The 15388-nt window shown below is 43.4% G+C and overlaps 1 protein-coding gene across 2 annotated transcripts in view; it reads left to right on the plus strand.

Moving 5' to 3' along the window:
• The window catches only part of PRKCE (protein kinase C epsilon), a 413449-nt gene that overhangs the window by 131463 nt on the left and 266598 nt on the right, over nt 1-15388 (plus strand). For both annotated transcript variants that reach the window (XM_044290816.1, XM_044290817.1), the window contains exon 3: nt 2602-2665. In XM_044290816.1, the coding sequence (XP_044146751.1) occupies nt 2602-2665 (64 nt within the window). The remainder of the gene's footprint in view (nt 1-2601; nt 2666-15388) is intronic.

Here is a 15388-nt window from a genome sequence, read left to right on the forward strand (position 1 = left end):
GTCTGTGCTGTAATACCGAGACAACACATCTAAGCTGAGGCTTTCTCTATATTTAGCACCTCTTACCAACGAGAATGGGTTAACTTGTTTTTTGGGAATAAAATGTAAGGGCCTGGGAGAGCTTGTAAGGTTTCCAGCTATTGCTCTTTATAGAAGGGGTTTGCATTGCTAAAATACAATGTAGGAGGAACCTAAAAGATATAGAAGAGACTGACTAAAACTAAAATGCACACGTTAAATATTTAATTCCATGTTCTGCATTAGGGAATTACATATACAGCATTAGAATACCTCCGACTATGGCTTTGTACACATGAACGTATGAAAAGCTGGTATGATACGGGATGCGCATACGGTAAAGTCCTCCATGGTCATGTATTTTTGACAGTATGAGTTGAATATAGTGTTCTTAATGGTACTGTATGAGTTCTTTGTACTTGTGTATGAAATCCATATGGTGTTGTATACGGGTACGGTATGAGTTTAGGTGTTTACATATGAGTTTTTTATGGTTTTAGTTAAGGGTACAGTATCCCTTCTGCAGTTCCCTGTACTTGAATATGGGTTTCATATGCTATAGTGCAATATGGGTTTGTTGTACTTCCATATGCTGTTTCATATGGATACTATATACATTTCATATACTTCAGTACACGTTCTATATGGTTTAACTCATGGGTACAGGGTATTGTCTACAGTTCCCTCTACTTACATAAGGGACCCAATGATTTGAATTTCTTGTAATTCCATATGACTTCCATATAGTGGTTCATACGGGTACTGTGTGAGTTTCATTTACTTCCATACAAGTTCTATATGCTTTTACTTACAGTATCCAGTCTACAATTCCCTGTAGTTACATAGGGGTTCCATATGCTCTTGCTATGGTACGGTATGATTTGAGTTCCTTGTACTTCCTATGACTTCCATATGCTGGGTCATATGGGTACTGTATGAGTCTCATGTACGGTATTTCCATACAAGTTCTATATGGTTTTACTTACAGGTACAGTATCCAGTCTAAAGTTCCTTGAATTTATGTAGGGTCTCTATATATTCTCTTGCTATGCTATGATTTGAGTCCATTGTAATTCCATATGGATTTCATATGGTGTTTCATACAGGTATTGTATGAGTTTTATGTAGTTCTGTATGATTTGGGGGGTACTATCTCTTCTTGAGAAGAGAGCACCTTAATTGGCATGAGGAGACTTATAGGCCATACAGGCTATAAGCTCTTAACAAGCTCTGCCTCTGATGCCACCAGATTTAAGGCAGATATCTTGTAAGTCAATGTTTGACCCTTTAAATAGGCCTTGAGACATGACTCGGATAATAAATAAGCCAGCATCTCATCTGCAGACAGAATTTTTTCGGGCTGATTGCCTCTCACCTGTGCACAACAGAGATTACTGGCTTAACTGGGTTCTGTATGATTTACATACAGTTACAGTACTACAGTTCTACAATCTACAGTTCCCTATACTTACATAGGGGTTCCATATGTTATAGATGATGTTCCATGGTTTATTCCTTCTTCAAAACCAGTCTGTCTTACCAGAAATGTAGGGAAGAAAATGGGTACTCCTATGGAGACTTTTACATAGATGTGTTTTAGTATCCATTGGCTTCCATGGGAAAAAATGCCATCCATACTTTTTCTTCAGGCTGCAGAATTTGTAAAAAAAACTCCTCCTTACAAAAATTTCTTAGCACATGGAGGTACAGAAACTCCCCTAAAATGGCATTACTGCCATATACCATTATATGGATCCATACACCTTGCTTCCTGTACAAAGCCATTATACATTAGTGTGCATCAGACCTTTCACAATTGTCATCAATCATTCAACACTGTTTTATAACAGGAAAATGTATTTCTCCCTTTTGGAAGTTTACAATTATACATTAATTAAATCTAATTCGTATTAAAGGATTTGTCAAGGGTGTCAAATAATAAAATAAAGTCATATCCACCATACAGATCTCCTTCTGCTCCTATTCAGACGCTTCCCGGTCCGATAGATCGATCAGTAAATCACTGGCCACAGTGGTGACCTGCGCTACCATTGACTAAATGGTCATGTCCAGACTGATGGTGTTTCGAGAGGCTTCAGGTGACCGGGAAGTGTTGGAACTGGAGAGGTATTTTTGAGAACTGGGCAGACAACCCGTTGAAAAAAAATTTTGTTTGAGAATATCGGCAGAAGATGTTCTCTTCCAATCTTTTCTAGGACTGAAAACAAAGAGCGGTCAGGGAAAACTGCTAGGCTGATGATGTTTGACTTGAAAGCACATGTCTATCTAGGCACTGGTAGTTCTCAGACACAAAAAAACACACTAAAAATTATTTTACTTTGTCTTGTCATAGTAACCCGTAATTCACGTATGTTCATGCTATCCTCATGGTCCACATTTTTTCCCTAGCATCTTCTTTGGCCACTTTAAGCTCATCTCATCATGACAACTGCTAATAAGAGAGCAAAAGGCAGTTCTCTATTTGGCCACGTACAAAACTTACTTTTTTGTTTGTTTTATTCTAGAAATCTGTTAGTATTTTCCATGCATATATGACATTTAACGTTTCCTTTTTGTTTGCAGATTGACTTGGAACCAGAAGGAAAGGTATATGTGGTGATAGATCTCTCTGGCTCTTCAGGTGAAGGTAAGAACATTCTCAATCATTTCAGTAAATCTCTAGGAAAGTAAAACTGCCCATATACATAAGATAATTGTCAACCAAAATGGCCAATTTTACACAAATTATACACAAACGATCACTCCCCATGGCCAGCGGCAGGCTATTGACTGCCAAAAATAGGATCTGCCAGGTTGGATTTCTTCAGCCATGGTTGACTGAAAATACAAATGTGATGATTGTTGCATGATTGTTCAAATTAAGCCATGTTGGTTTATTCTTTTTACTTGCTGATCTGCCAGTTTAGTCTGACATGCTACTGGTGCGATTGTTTGTATGAGATTAGAATCTTAGCAAGAATTTCTTTTTAATGTGTTGTCTCATAAAGACAACCTGTTTACAATTCGCGGTCAGCTTCTCTGACCCCTGCCTGGATGCACATGGACAAGACAGTGCAAGACATTCTTGTACATTATCTTTGGGGGGACCCAGGGGTGGACTGGCCATAGACCCTACAGGGAATTTTTCTGGTGGGCCGATGCTCTGAGGCCCACCCAAGCCCTCCACATGCCTACTAACTGGGTACATAATTAATGCTAAAAGCATCAGGTACTTATTCACCCGGCCAATGGCCGCATGTGTCCTCCTGAACGCAACTATATCCCTGTCCTCAGGATAGTTCAATGCTGTGGTGAAGGCGGCAGTACTTTGTGCTGCACTGTGGTATTTGCATCTGCAGAGGCAGTATTTTCTGACGCACTGTGCTATTTGGTTCTGCTGAAGCTTTTTTTTTGTGCCGCACTACAGTATTGCAGGCCCCTCCTATTTGTGTTGGTCCGTCTTCTGTCAAGTGAGCAAAATGAGGCCTCAAGTTCCCAGTCCGCCCATGGGGGGACCACACTATTATGACCACTTGCGCTTACAGAGTACATGGACAGGAATTATCTTCATGAGACAGCTTCTATCACACATCACCATTGGTGTTATTAGTAGAATTTTCTTTTTTTTTAATTTGTATTTATATCTGATTTAAAATTAACACCTTTTGGATTTCTCCAAAAGCCATGGACACCTTCGCAACCAACATATTTTTATCACTCCCGTGCATGTAAAATACAAATTAAAGAAACTTTGCAAATAGCCTTGATTAGAAATAATATCTAATTTACGTCTACCTTTACGTCTCCATGGTTACAGACTACAAATACAACCTGTGTAGTCTGACTCTGCAGTCATTCTTCCATCCATAGGTCCTCTACTCCTTGCTACCGTACATATGGCATGTTAAAATGGAGTAGAGGACGGATGGAAAGAAGTATGGCTGCAGGATCGGAGTGCACAAGTCTTGTAGTCTATAACCGTGGAGAAACATAGGTCTGGAGAGGAGCTGCTGACAGGCGATAAGACTTTTCAGGACTATTTGAAGCGTTGGGGTGTGTGTTAACAGAGGAATAACATGGTTACAAATGTGAACATGACCTTTAAGATGCATGAAAGTATAATTATGCCCTGACCTCATAAAGCTGATAAACCTTTTTGGTAAAGTAGAATTTCCATTTAAAATTTGGGGCCACTGGAATTTTTGTCCCTGTTCCTCATGCTAATTATTTTTGAGGTATTTGTTTTGGCGATTCCTTATAGTTCCTGATTTGGATGTTAGTGGTGTAACACATAATTAGAAAAGCAATTGTTATGTAATGTGGTTGATTCACAGCCTCCATCTGCTGCGGTACAAGTGTTTGTGCCAGCTCTTTGGCTTGCTTATACGGGTGTGCGGTGCGCTCTGCACGTCTCTCCCAGCCTTTGGTGGGATTTTTTACACCCTTGTTTAATACTCTGCAAAGTTGTTAACGAATAGTTAACAGTAATCTCCACTCACATCAATGGGCTTTGCTTTGCTGACTTTGACAGCGAGTGTTTATGGACTTTGCTTCCTTGCCCATTTTCGCAGCTTCATGTCAGGAGGATGCTGAATAATTCCTGCTGTTTCTAGGTCCAGCTGACAGTGCTAAGCCTCTCCGTGCTTTTCTAGATAGTGTTAGAAAAGCACAACCCTAAACCATTGGCGAAATTCCAGATTTGGTTCTTCAAAGTTTTTAATGGGAGGTATTTGTAACCGTAAGAAGCCAGATGACTATTGCTTAGATTATGGACCCTTTAACCCATGTTATACAGAATATTCTAGATCAGTGTTCCTCAACTCCAGTCCTCAGGGCCCACCCGCCGGTCATGATCTCAGAATATCCCACATAACTGTGGTAAGTCCTGATGCACCGACACTAATTGTATCACCTGCTCAATACTAAGGAAATCCTGAAAACACGACTGGTAGGTGGGTGCTGAGGACTGGAGTTGAGAACACTGGTCTAGATGATGAAAATTGTTTATTAATTTGTGTACAAGCTAAGGGCTGGCTGAAGAAGATTCCGCCATAAATGGAGTTATCTCTTGAAGGCAACCATTGCATGCCCAATTAGATCATATGGAGATTATAGAAAGGATACACCACATGGGATCCCTCTCGTTGAGCCACTGTCGTTCTGGTGGATTTGAGCCATCTTTGTATTACAAGGACTGCCATTCATCTCAATGCCCACCATGTAATGCCTACCATCTCAATGCCCACCAGTTTTCTCATTGCTTAAAGGGATTGGCCACCATTTTGGGAGGATTTTGGCAAAGTCCCCACCTGAACAAGCCTTCAAAGGGAAGCATACTTACCTGCTCCCCACCACTGGGTCCTGGCTCCTTTGCTGCCTTGCTCGGGTCCCCTGCTGTCAACATCCACTTAGACAACGCTGCAGCCAATCGCTGCACGCAGCGGTGACCTGCTCCTTTTGCGTTACATGACCAATCGACGTGATGCAAGGGTCACTGCAGCGATTGGCTGTAACGGTGTCAAAGCGGATGTTAACAGTGGGAGACCCGAGCGAGGCAGCTGACGTCAGTGAGAGAAGGATTCGGGACACAGAGTTGGGAAGGAGGAGAGTATGCCTTCCTTTGAAGGTCTACCTAGGAAGGCTGGAGTGGAGGGGGGAAGCGGAATTCCCAAACGTGACCAACCCATTATAAAACTAGGAATGTTAAGAGCAAGGGCTCATGCACATGAACATATATTTTTTTCAGTTTCTGTTCCGTTTTTTTACAGGTCCGTATGCGGAACAATTAATTTCAATTGGGCTTAAAAAAAATGGAAATGACTCCGTGAGCATTCCGTGTCTGTATGTCTGCATGTCCGTTCTTCAAAAAAAATAGAACATGTCCTATTTTTGTCTGTCTTGCGGCCCAGGACAGGCATTGTTCCAATTGGATCCGCAAAAAGACTAATGCAACAAGGAAGTTACACAGACGTCATCCGTTTTTTTAGGGATCCATGGGCTCATGCACGTGACCGTATGTATTTTGCAGTCCGCAAAACACAGATCCACAAAAAAAAAAACTATTGCATCAATTTTTTTGGGCGGATCCATTGTAACAATGCCTGTCCTTGTCCACAAAACAGACAAGACAATAGGACATCTATTTTTTGCGGAACAGACATGTGGACATACGGAAATGGAATGCAGTTTTTTTTTTGTGGACCTATTAAAATGAATGGTTCCGCATACGGACCTGTAAAAAAAACTGAACAGAAATTGAAAAAAATATGTTTGTGTGCATGAGCCCTAAGGCTAATAATGGTCCAGGGAAGAGATTTCCACAAAAAGGGTGCAACACTGGAGAAGTCTTGTAGATGGGAGTGACAGGACATTCATTTATCTTCATTACCTGCAGTGATATGAAAAAGCAGAGAAGACAATGGGGCACATTTATTAATATTGTGTAAAAAAAAAGTGGTGTGCATAGTTAGATAGAGGAACTTGTCTAACATGTCCATCAGGATGTGTCATATCTAACAACCTCTTAGTTGGCTTACTTTTTAGACCAGTATTTTGTGTCAAGAATTGTGGCACACTACATGATTGAATTTGGTGAATTTTAAGACTCCATTCTTCCTCGCACCCAATTCAGCAAAGTATATAGTAAGGCACAAAATGTGTCTAAAACATGTAACAAATCTAGCGCATAAGCATGTACTCAAATATTTTTGCATATTTGCCATAAATAATCTGTCCGAGACTAAGCTCTGCTACATCTGTAACTAAATTCCCAATGCTGAGCGATCACAGTAATTTCAGACTTGTTATTTGATGTTGACTCATCAAAATGTAAACTTTAAACAGGTCGTTGACTCTTCAAACATTATTATGTGCGTGGCTTAATTTGTGATTTCTTCTGCCCAGAACTCCTCTTAAAGGAACACTAAGGCCCCTTTCACACGGGGGCGAGTATTCCGCGCGGATGCGATGCGAGAGGTGAAAGCATTGCGCCCGCACTGAATACCGACCCATTCATTTCTATGGGGCTGTTCACATGAGCGTTGCGTGAAAATCGCAGCATGCTCTATTTCACGCAACGCAGGCCCCATAGAAGTGAATGGGGTTGCGTGAAAATCGCAAGCATCCGCAAGCAAGTGCGTATGCGGTGCGATTTTCACGCACGGTTACTAGGAGACAATCGGGATGGAGACCCGATCTGTATTATTTTCCCTTATAACATGGTTATAAGGGGAAATAATAGCATTCTGAATACAAAATGCATAGTACAATAGGGCTGGAGGCGTTAAAAAAATAATAATAATTATTTAACTCACCTTAGTCCACTTGTTCGCGTAGCCCGGCATCTCCTTCTGTCTCCTTTGCTGAACAGGACCTGGGGTGAGCATTAATTACATGAACAGGACCTGGGGTGAGCATTAATTACATGAACAGGACCTGTGATGATGTCACTCCGGTCATCACATGATCCATCACCATGGTAAAAGATCATGTGATGACCGGAGTGACGTCACCACAGGTCCTGTTCATGTAATTAATGCTCACCCCAGGTCCTGTTCAGCAAAGGAGACAGAAGGAGATGCCGGGCTACGCGAACAAGTGGACTAAGGTGAGTTAAAATTTTATTTTCATTTTTTAACCCCTCCAGCACTGTTTGACTATGCATTCTGTATTCAGAATGCTATTATTTTCCCTTATAACCATGTTATAAGGGAAAATAATACAATCTACAGAACACCGATCCCAGACCCGAACTTCTGTGAAAAAGTTCAGGTTTGGGTACCAAACATGCGCGATTTTTTTCACGCGAGTGCAAAACGCATTACAATGTTTTGCACTTGTGCAGAAAAATTGCGGGTGTTCCCGTAACGCACCCGCACATTTTCCCGCAACGCCCGTGTGAAAGGGGCCTAAACCTAGAAATAAATGCTAAATGTTAGCAAGAAATATAGTCGCCCTCGCTGTTTGTCAGTCTGCAGTATTTTCTCCATGGTCCAAACAGTCTTGTAGAAATCCTGCAGAGAATACAGGGGTTAACCTCCTGCTGATCTACCCTATCTTTGGCCAAATGCTAGCTGAAGGGATGAGGCTTAGCCAAGGAGTGTTAGGCTTAGCAATCTTTTTGTTCCACTGCAGACAGGACTCGGGAGGGAGGCTCCTGCTTCAGCCACTTCACTTACAGCTTGTCAAAGGACTGTGAGGAGGAGCAGGGTGGGCATGGATGATAAGGTCCTGGGACACAGAGAAAAGATTCCTTTATATATTTCACAGTTTTAACGGTAATATTAGACAAAATTAAACCAAAGAAATTGAGGAAATGAAGGGACAATGCTGGGAGATTTCTTTTTTAAAAATTTTGTGCATATTGTGTTTAGTGTCCCTTTAATTGACTACGTGCAACTCCTGAAGTTTATGGTTTGCGCATTCTTTCTTGTACCTCTAAGGCTACTTTCACACTTGCAGCAGCAGCGTCCGGCAGGCTGTTCTGGTGGGGGAACAGCCTGCCGGATCCTTGCCCACCGCGCCGCCTGAAGTCCGCTCCGGTTCCATTCACTATAATGGGCTGGGCCGGAGGTCCTGTCGCAGCAGGGCAAACAAGCCGAGAGGAGGCTGGACCGAAAGCACAGCATGCTGTAGTTTCTGTCCGGCCACCTCTCGGCATGTTTGCCGTGCTGCAGCCGGACCTCCGGCCCAGCCCATTATAGTGAATGGAACCGGAGCGGACTTCCGGTGGCATGATGGGGTTGCGTTAGCACGGATCTGGCAGGCTGTTCCCCCGCCGGAACAGCCTGCTGGAAAAGGCCACGACAAGTGTGAAATTAGCCTAAATCAAGCAACACAGCTTCCAAATCTGATGGAATAGTAAAGCTGTATTTATCACGTAAGCCAGCTGATGAATTGTGAGAGGGAAGCCATCTATCCCTATCCTAACCATACTCCTAAGTTACATTTGGAGATTCATGAAGTCACAGGATGGCACGTCATCAGTCCTGATTCTTGTCCTGAACTCAAAAACCTTTTGAGCATCTCGAATTTTGACTTCTTACGCTTGAAAATATGTATATGAATTAAAAGCAGGGCTAGGTTTGAAAAATATCATAATGCCATAAAAAGAAAATCTTAATATTCTGAATCCATGTCAAGTGTTCTTGAGTCTTGACCTATTACTTGTATATCATGTGGGCTATTAATTATGCCCTGTCTAAGCTCTCTCTGATCTGCCAAGATCCCCCAGCTCGCTGCCACAGTAAAAATACACAACATGTCTAAAAGCATTTCTGTCATAGATCAGCCACCTGCAGCCATTCTGCCCGCAGCCAAGGTGCTATAAGGACAAAACATGTAGGAAAGTTTCCATCTACATTAACAATGATGATTAGAAAAGTTTGCAGGGTTGATTTGCTGAGTGCATCCTAATGGCCGGGGAATCATGACCAAATTAGGGAATCGGCAAAACTCGAATTAGGCTAAAAAGGTTAGCCCGTTTCTTGTCTCATGTAAAAATTATTCATAATATTTTCTGTTTTGACATGAAAATGAATATCCTTTTGCTGATTAAATTCTTAATATATAATTTGATAGCTGTCTGAGCTCTGTTTTCCTGATATCGAGCTCCAAATCCACTGCATTGTCACAGATTAAAAACTAGAGGGGGGACAAATCCAATTTTTTTTAAAATCCGAATCCGAAAAGGTTCTCGAATCTTTTGAATCTCGAATCCTGCACATAAGAATTGTGTGAACGGTGTAAGAAACAAAGTGATCCAAACACTTATGGGGGGATCTGTGGATGACACTGCTATGGGGGGATCTGTGGATGACACTGCTATGGGGGGATCTGTGGATGGTACTGCTATGGGGGGATCTGTGGATGGCACTGCTATGGGGGGATCTGTGGATGGCACTGTTATGGGGGGATCTGTGGATGGCACTGTTATGGGGGATCTGTGGATGGCACTGTTATGGGGGATCTGTGGATGGCACTGTTATGGGGGGATCTGTGGATGGTACTGTTATGGGGGGATCTGTGGATGGCACTGTTATGAGGGGGATCTGTTGATTGCATTGTTATGGGGGGGATCTGTGGATGGCACTGTTATGGGGGGATCTGTGGATAGCACTGTTATGGGGGGGATCTGTGGATGACACTGTTATGGGGGATCTGTGGATGGCACTGTTATGGGGGGATCTGTGGATGATGCATTGTTATGGGGGGATCTGTGGATGGCACTGTTATGGGGGGATCTGTGGATGACACTGTTATGGGAGGAATCTGTGGATGGCACTGTTATGGGAGGAATCTGTGGATGGCACTGTTATGGGAGGAATCTGTGGATGGCACTGTTATGGGAGGAATCTGTGGATGGCACTGTTATGGGAGGAATCTGTGGATGGCACTGTTATGGGGGGAATCTGTGGATGCCACTGTTATGAGGGGGGATCTGTGGATGGCACTGTTATGGGGGATTTCTGGATGACACTGTTATGGGGGATTTCTGGATGGCACTGTTATGGGGGATTTCTGGATGGCACTGTTATGGGGGATTACTGGATGGCACTGTTATGGGGGATTTCTGGATGGCACTGTTATGGGGGATTTCTGGATGGCACTGTTATGGGGGATTTCTGGATGGCACTGTTATGGGGGATTTCTGGATGGCACTGTTATGGGGGATCTCTGGATGGCACTGTTATAGGGGATCTCTGGATGGCACTGTTATGGGGGATCTCTGGATGGCACTGTTATGGGGGATCTCTGGATGGCACTGTGATGGGGGATTTTGGATGGCACTGTGATGGGGGAACTCTGGGTGGCACTGTGATGGGGGATCTCTGGATGGCACTGTGATGGGGGATCTCTGGATGGCACTGTGATGGGAGATCTCTGGATGGCACTGTGATGGGGGATCTCTGGATGGCACTGTGATGGGGGATCTCTGGATGGCACTGTGATGGGGGATCTCTGGATGGCACTGTGATGGGGGGGATCTGTGGATGACACATATATAGCATCTTATGCTATGTGCCATCCACAGATCGCCCCCCATAACAGTGTCCCTGCAGTGTGAATGACCCCCAATACAGGGGCTGGGGACCGGCATCTGGATTAGGAATGACAGCGGGGACCGGTGCAGTCCCTGTATTCAAATGCACCGGCCCCGCCCACTGTAGTATAATCTTATGATCTAACCTGCATTGTTAAGATATAATAATCCATCTGTATTACTTACATTACAACATTAAGTTCCAGGTTAGATCATAAGAATATACAAACCGGATTCCCAAAAAGTTGGGACACTAAACAAATTGTGAATAAAAACTGAATGCAATGACGTGGAGATGGCAAATGTCAATATTTTATTTGTAATAGAACGTAGATGACAGATCAAACGTTTAATCCGAGTAAATGTATCATTTTAAAGGAAAAATACGTTGATTCAAATTTTCACGGTGTCAACAAATCCCCCAAAAGTTGGGACAAGTAGCAATAAGAGGCTGGAAAAAGTAATTGGCAACATGATTGGGTATAAAAAGAGCTTCTCAGAGTGGCAGTGTCTCTCAGAAGCCAAGATGGGTAGAGGATCACCAATTCCCACAATGTTGCGCAGAAAGATAGTGGAGCAATATCAGAAAGGTGTTACCCAGCGAAAAATTGCAAAGACTTTGCATCTATCATCATCAACTGTGCATAACATCATCCGAAGATTCAGAGAATCTGGACCAATCTCTGTGCGTAAGGGTCAAGGCCGTAAAACCATACTGGATGCCCCGTGATCTCCGGGCCCTTAAACGACACTGCACCACAAACAGGAATGCTACTGTAAAGGAAATCACAGAATGGGCTCAGGAATACTTCCAGAAACCATTGTCAGTGAACACAATCCACCGTGCCACCCGCCGTTGCCAGCTGAAACTCTACAGTGCAAAGAAGAAGCCATTTCTAAGCAAGATCCACAAGCTCAGGAGTTTTCATATGCTCCCATCCAGACGTCATCTCTTTCAGGGAAGACCCTGCATTTTTCAACAAGATAATGCCAGACCACATTCTGCATCAATCACAACATCATGGCTGCGTAGGAGAAGGATCCGGGTACTGAAATGGCCAGTCTGCAGTCCAGATCTTTCACCTATAGAGAACATTTGGCGCATCATAAAGAGGAAGGTGCAACAAAGAAGGCCCAAGACGATTGAACAGTTAGAGGCCTTCATTAGAGAAGAATGGGAGAGCATTCCTATTTCTAAACTTGAGAAACTGGTCTCCTCGGCCCCCAGACGTCTGTTGAGTGTTGTAAGAAGAAGGGGAGATGCCACACAGTGGTGAAAATGGCCTTGTCCCAACTTTTTGGGGATTTGTTGACACCATGAAATTCTGATTCTACATATTTTTCCCTTAAAATGGTACATTTTCTCAGTTTAAACTTTTGTTCCGTGATTTATGTTCTATTCTGAATAAAATATTAGAAGTTGGCACCTCCACATCATTGCATTCAGTTTTTATTCACGATTTGTATAGTGTCCCAACTTTTTGGGAATCCGGTTTGTACTACAGTGAGCGGGGCCGGTGCATTAGAATACAGGGACTGCACCGGTCCCTGCTGTCATGGATTCGTCGGATTCAAATTTAGTAAATTAGGTCAGGATTAGAGTCCAACAAGATTCGAGGGATTCGTGGATTGGACGGATTCGTCGTCCCACCTCTATTAAAAACATTTCTAACTGCCTGCAGTCACCATTTAGGAGATTAGCACAAATGGTTTAGGCTGGTTTCACACGGGCGTGACGGATTTGATCCGGATGCGTTCAGGGTGCGTTCAGTGAAAATGCTGCGATTTTGGCACTAAAACAAGTCAGTTTTGTCTGCGATTGCGTTTAGTTGTTCAGTTTTTTCCGCGCGGGTGCAATGCGTTTTGATGCGTTTTTCACGCGCGTGATAAAAAACTGAATGTTTACAAACAACATCTCTTAGCAACCATCAGTGAAAAACGCATCGCACCCGCACTTGCTTGCGGATGCAATGCGTTTTTCACGCAGCCCCATTCACTTCTATGGGGCCTGTCCTGCGTTACAAACGCAGAATATAGAACATGCTGCGATTTCAAAGCATTGCAGAAGTGATGCGTGAAAAAAAACGCTCATGTACACAGCCCCATTGAAATGAATGGGTCAGGATTCAGTGCGGGTGCTATGCGTTCACGTCACGCACTGCACCCGCGCGGAAATCACGCTCGTGTGAAAGGGACCTTATACATTTAACTCAGTAATAAACTCCCAAGCTCCCGCTGATCTTTAAATGCGTTTTCTGTCACTTAGGCCTCCTGCACACGACTGTATGGTTTTGCGGTCCGTTTTAAACGGATCAGTTTTTCAATTTTTTTTGTTTCAGTAGTGTTTCCGTTCCGCTTCCGTTCCGTTTTGCCGTTCCATTTTTCCGTTTGGTTTCTGTTTGTGATCCGTTTTTTTGCGGATCGCAAACGGAAATGGAAGCATACAATAATGTTTAAACAGTAAGGCTCCATTCACACGTCCGCAGAATGTGTCCGCATCCGTTCCGCAATTTTGCGAAAGGGGTGCGGACCCATTCATTCTCTGTGTGGACGGAATGGATTCGGACAGCACACAGTGTGCTGTCTGCATCCGCAATTGTGTAATGCGTCCCCGATCTTCAGGTCCGCAGCTCCGCAAAAGATAGAACATGTCCTATTCTTGTCCGCAGCTTGCGGACAAGAATAGGCATTTCTATGGGAGTGCCGGGCTGGTGTGTTGCGGACCCGCAATTTGCGGGTCCGCAACACATTAGAGACGTGTGAATGGAGCCTAAGTACATTAAAAAATTGGGCTGGGCATAACATTTTCAATAGATGGTTCCGTATGCATTCAGTTTTTTTTGGGCGGAACTATTGACTTGAATGGAGCCACGGAACATGATTTGCGGGCAATAATAGGACATGTTCTATCTTTGAACGGAACTGAAATACGGAAACAGAATGCATACGGAGTACCTTCCGTTGTTTTTGTGGACCCATTGAAGTGAATGGTTCTGCATACGGACCGCAAACGGAACAGAAATGGAAAAAAATACGGTCGTGTGCAGGAGGCCTTAAAGGGATTTTCCGGACTCCTGATATTGATGACTTATCCTCAGGATAGGTCATTAGTATATGATCAGTATGGCCCCTTTCACACGGGCGAGAATTCCGCGCGGATGCGATGCGTGAGTTGAACGCATTGCACCCGCACTGAATACCGACCAATTCATTTCTATGGGGCTGTTCACATGAGCGGTGATTTTCACGCATTACTTGTGCTTTGCGTGAAAATCGCAGCATGCTCTATTTTGTGCATTTTTCACGTAATGCAGGCCCCAATGAAATGAATGGGGTTGCGTGAAAATCGCAAGCATCCGCAAGCAAGTGCGGATGCGGTGCGATTTTCACGCACGGTTGCTAGGAGACGATCGGGATGGAGACCCGATCATTATTATTTTCCCTTATAACATGGTTATAAGGGAAAATAATAGCATTCTGAATATAGAATGCATAGTAAAATAGCGCTGGAGGGGTTAAAAGTCGCGCTGCCTGGCATCTCGTCTGTCTCCTTTGCTGAACAGGACCTGTGGTGACGTCACTCCAGTCATTACATGTTCCATCACATGATCTTTTACCATGGTGATGGATCATGTGATGACCAAAGGGACATCACCACAGGTCCTGTTCCTGCAATGAATGCTCACCACAGGTCCTGTTCAGCAAAGGAGACAGAAGAGATGCCGGGCTACGCGATCAAGTGGACTAAGGTGAGTTAAATTATATATTTTTTTAAATTAACCCCTCCAGCGCTATTTTACTATGCATTCTGTATTCAGAATGCTATTATTTTCCCTTATAACCATGTTATAAGGGAAAATAATGCAATCTACAGAACACCGATCCCAGACCCGAACTTCTGTGAAGAAGTTCAGGTTTGGGTGCCAAACATGCGCGATTTTTCTCACGCGAGTGCAAAACGCATTACAATGTTTTGCACTCGCGTGGAAAAATCGCGGGTGTTCCCGCAACGCACCCGCACATTTTCCCGCAACGCCCATGTGAAAGAGGCCCAAGGGTCCTACAGTTTGCACTCCCACCGATTAGCTGTTCCCTGCAGCCTCTGACATTGGTACTAGAACTTTGAGTGTAGATGGAAGCAGACAGCTCCATTTAAAATCCTCTATTAGTCAATTCGTAAAATAAAAAAAGAGCAGGATAAATATACCTTTTGTGGATCATTTATTATCAGGAGTAATGTGAATATGAAGTTTTATTCTGCCAGATTCTGCTTCAGCAAGTACACTGGAGGCAGAACTTCACTATGAACTGCGCTCTGTATTCATATAT

Source organism: Bufo gargarizans, chromosome 4 (assembly GCF_014858855.1).
Source record: "Bufo gargarizans isolate SCDJY-AF-19 chromosome 4, ASM1485885v1, whole genome shotgun sequence".
Taxonomy (NCBI): domain Eukaryota; kingdom Metazoa; phylum Chordata; class Amphibia; order Anura; family Bufonidae; genus Bufo; species Bufo gargarizans.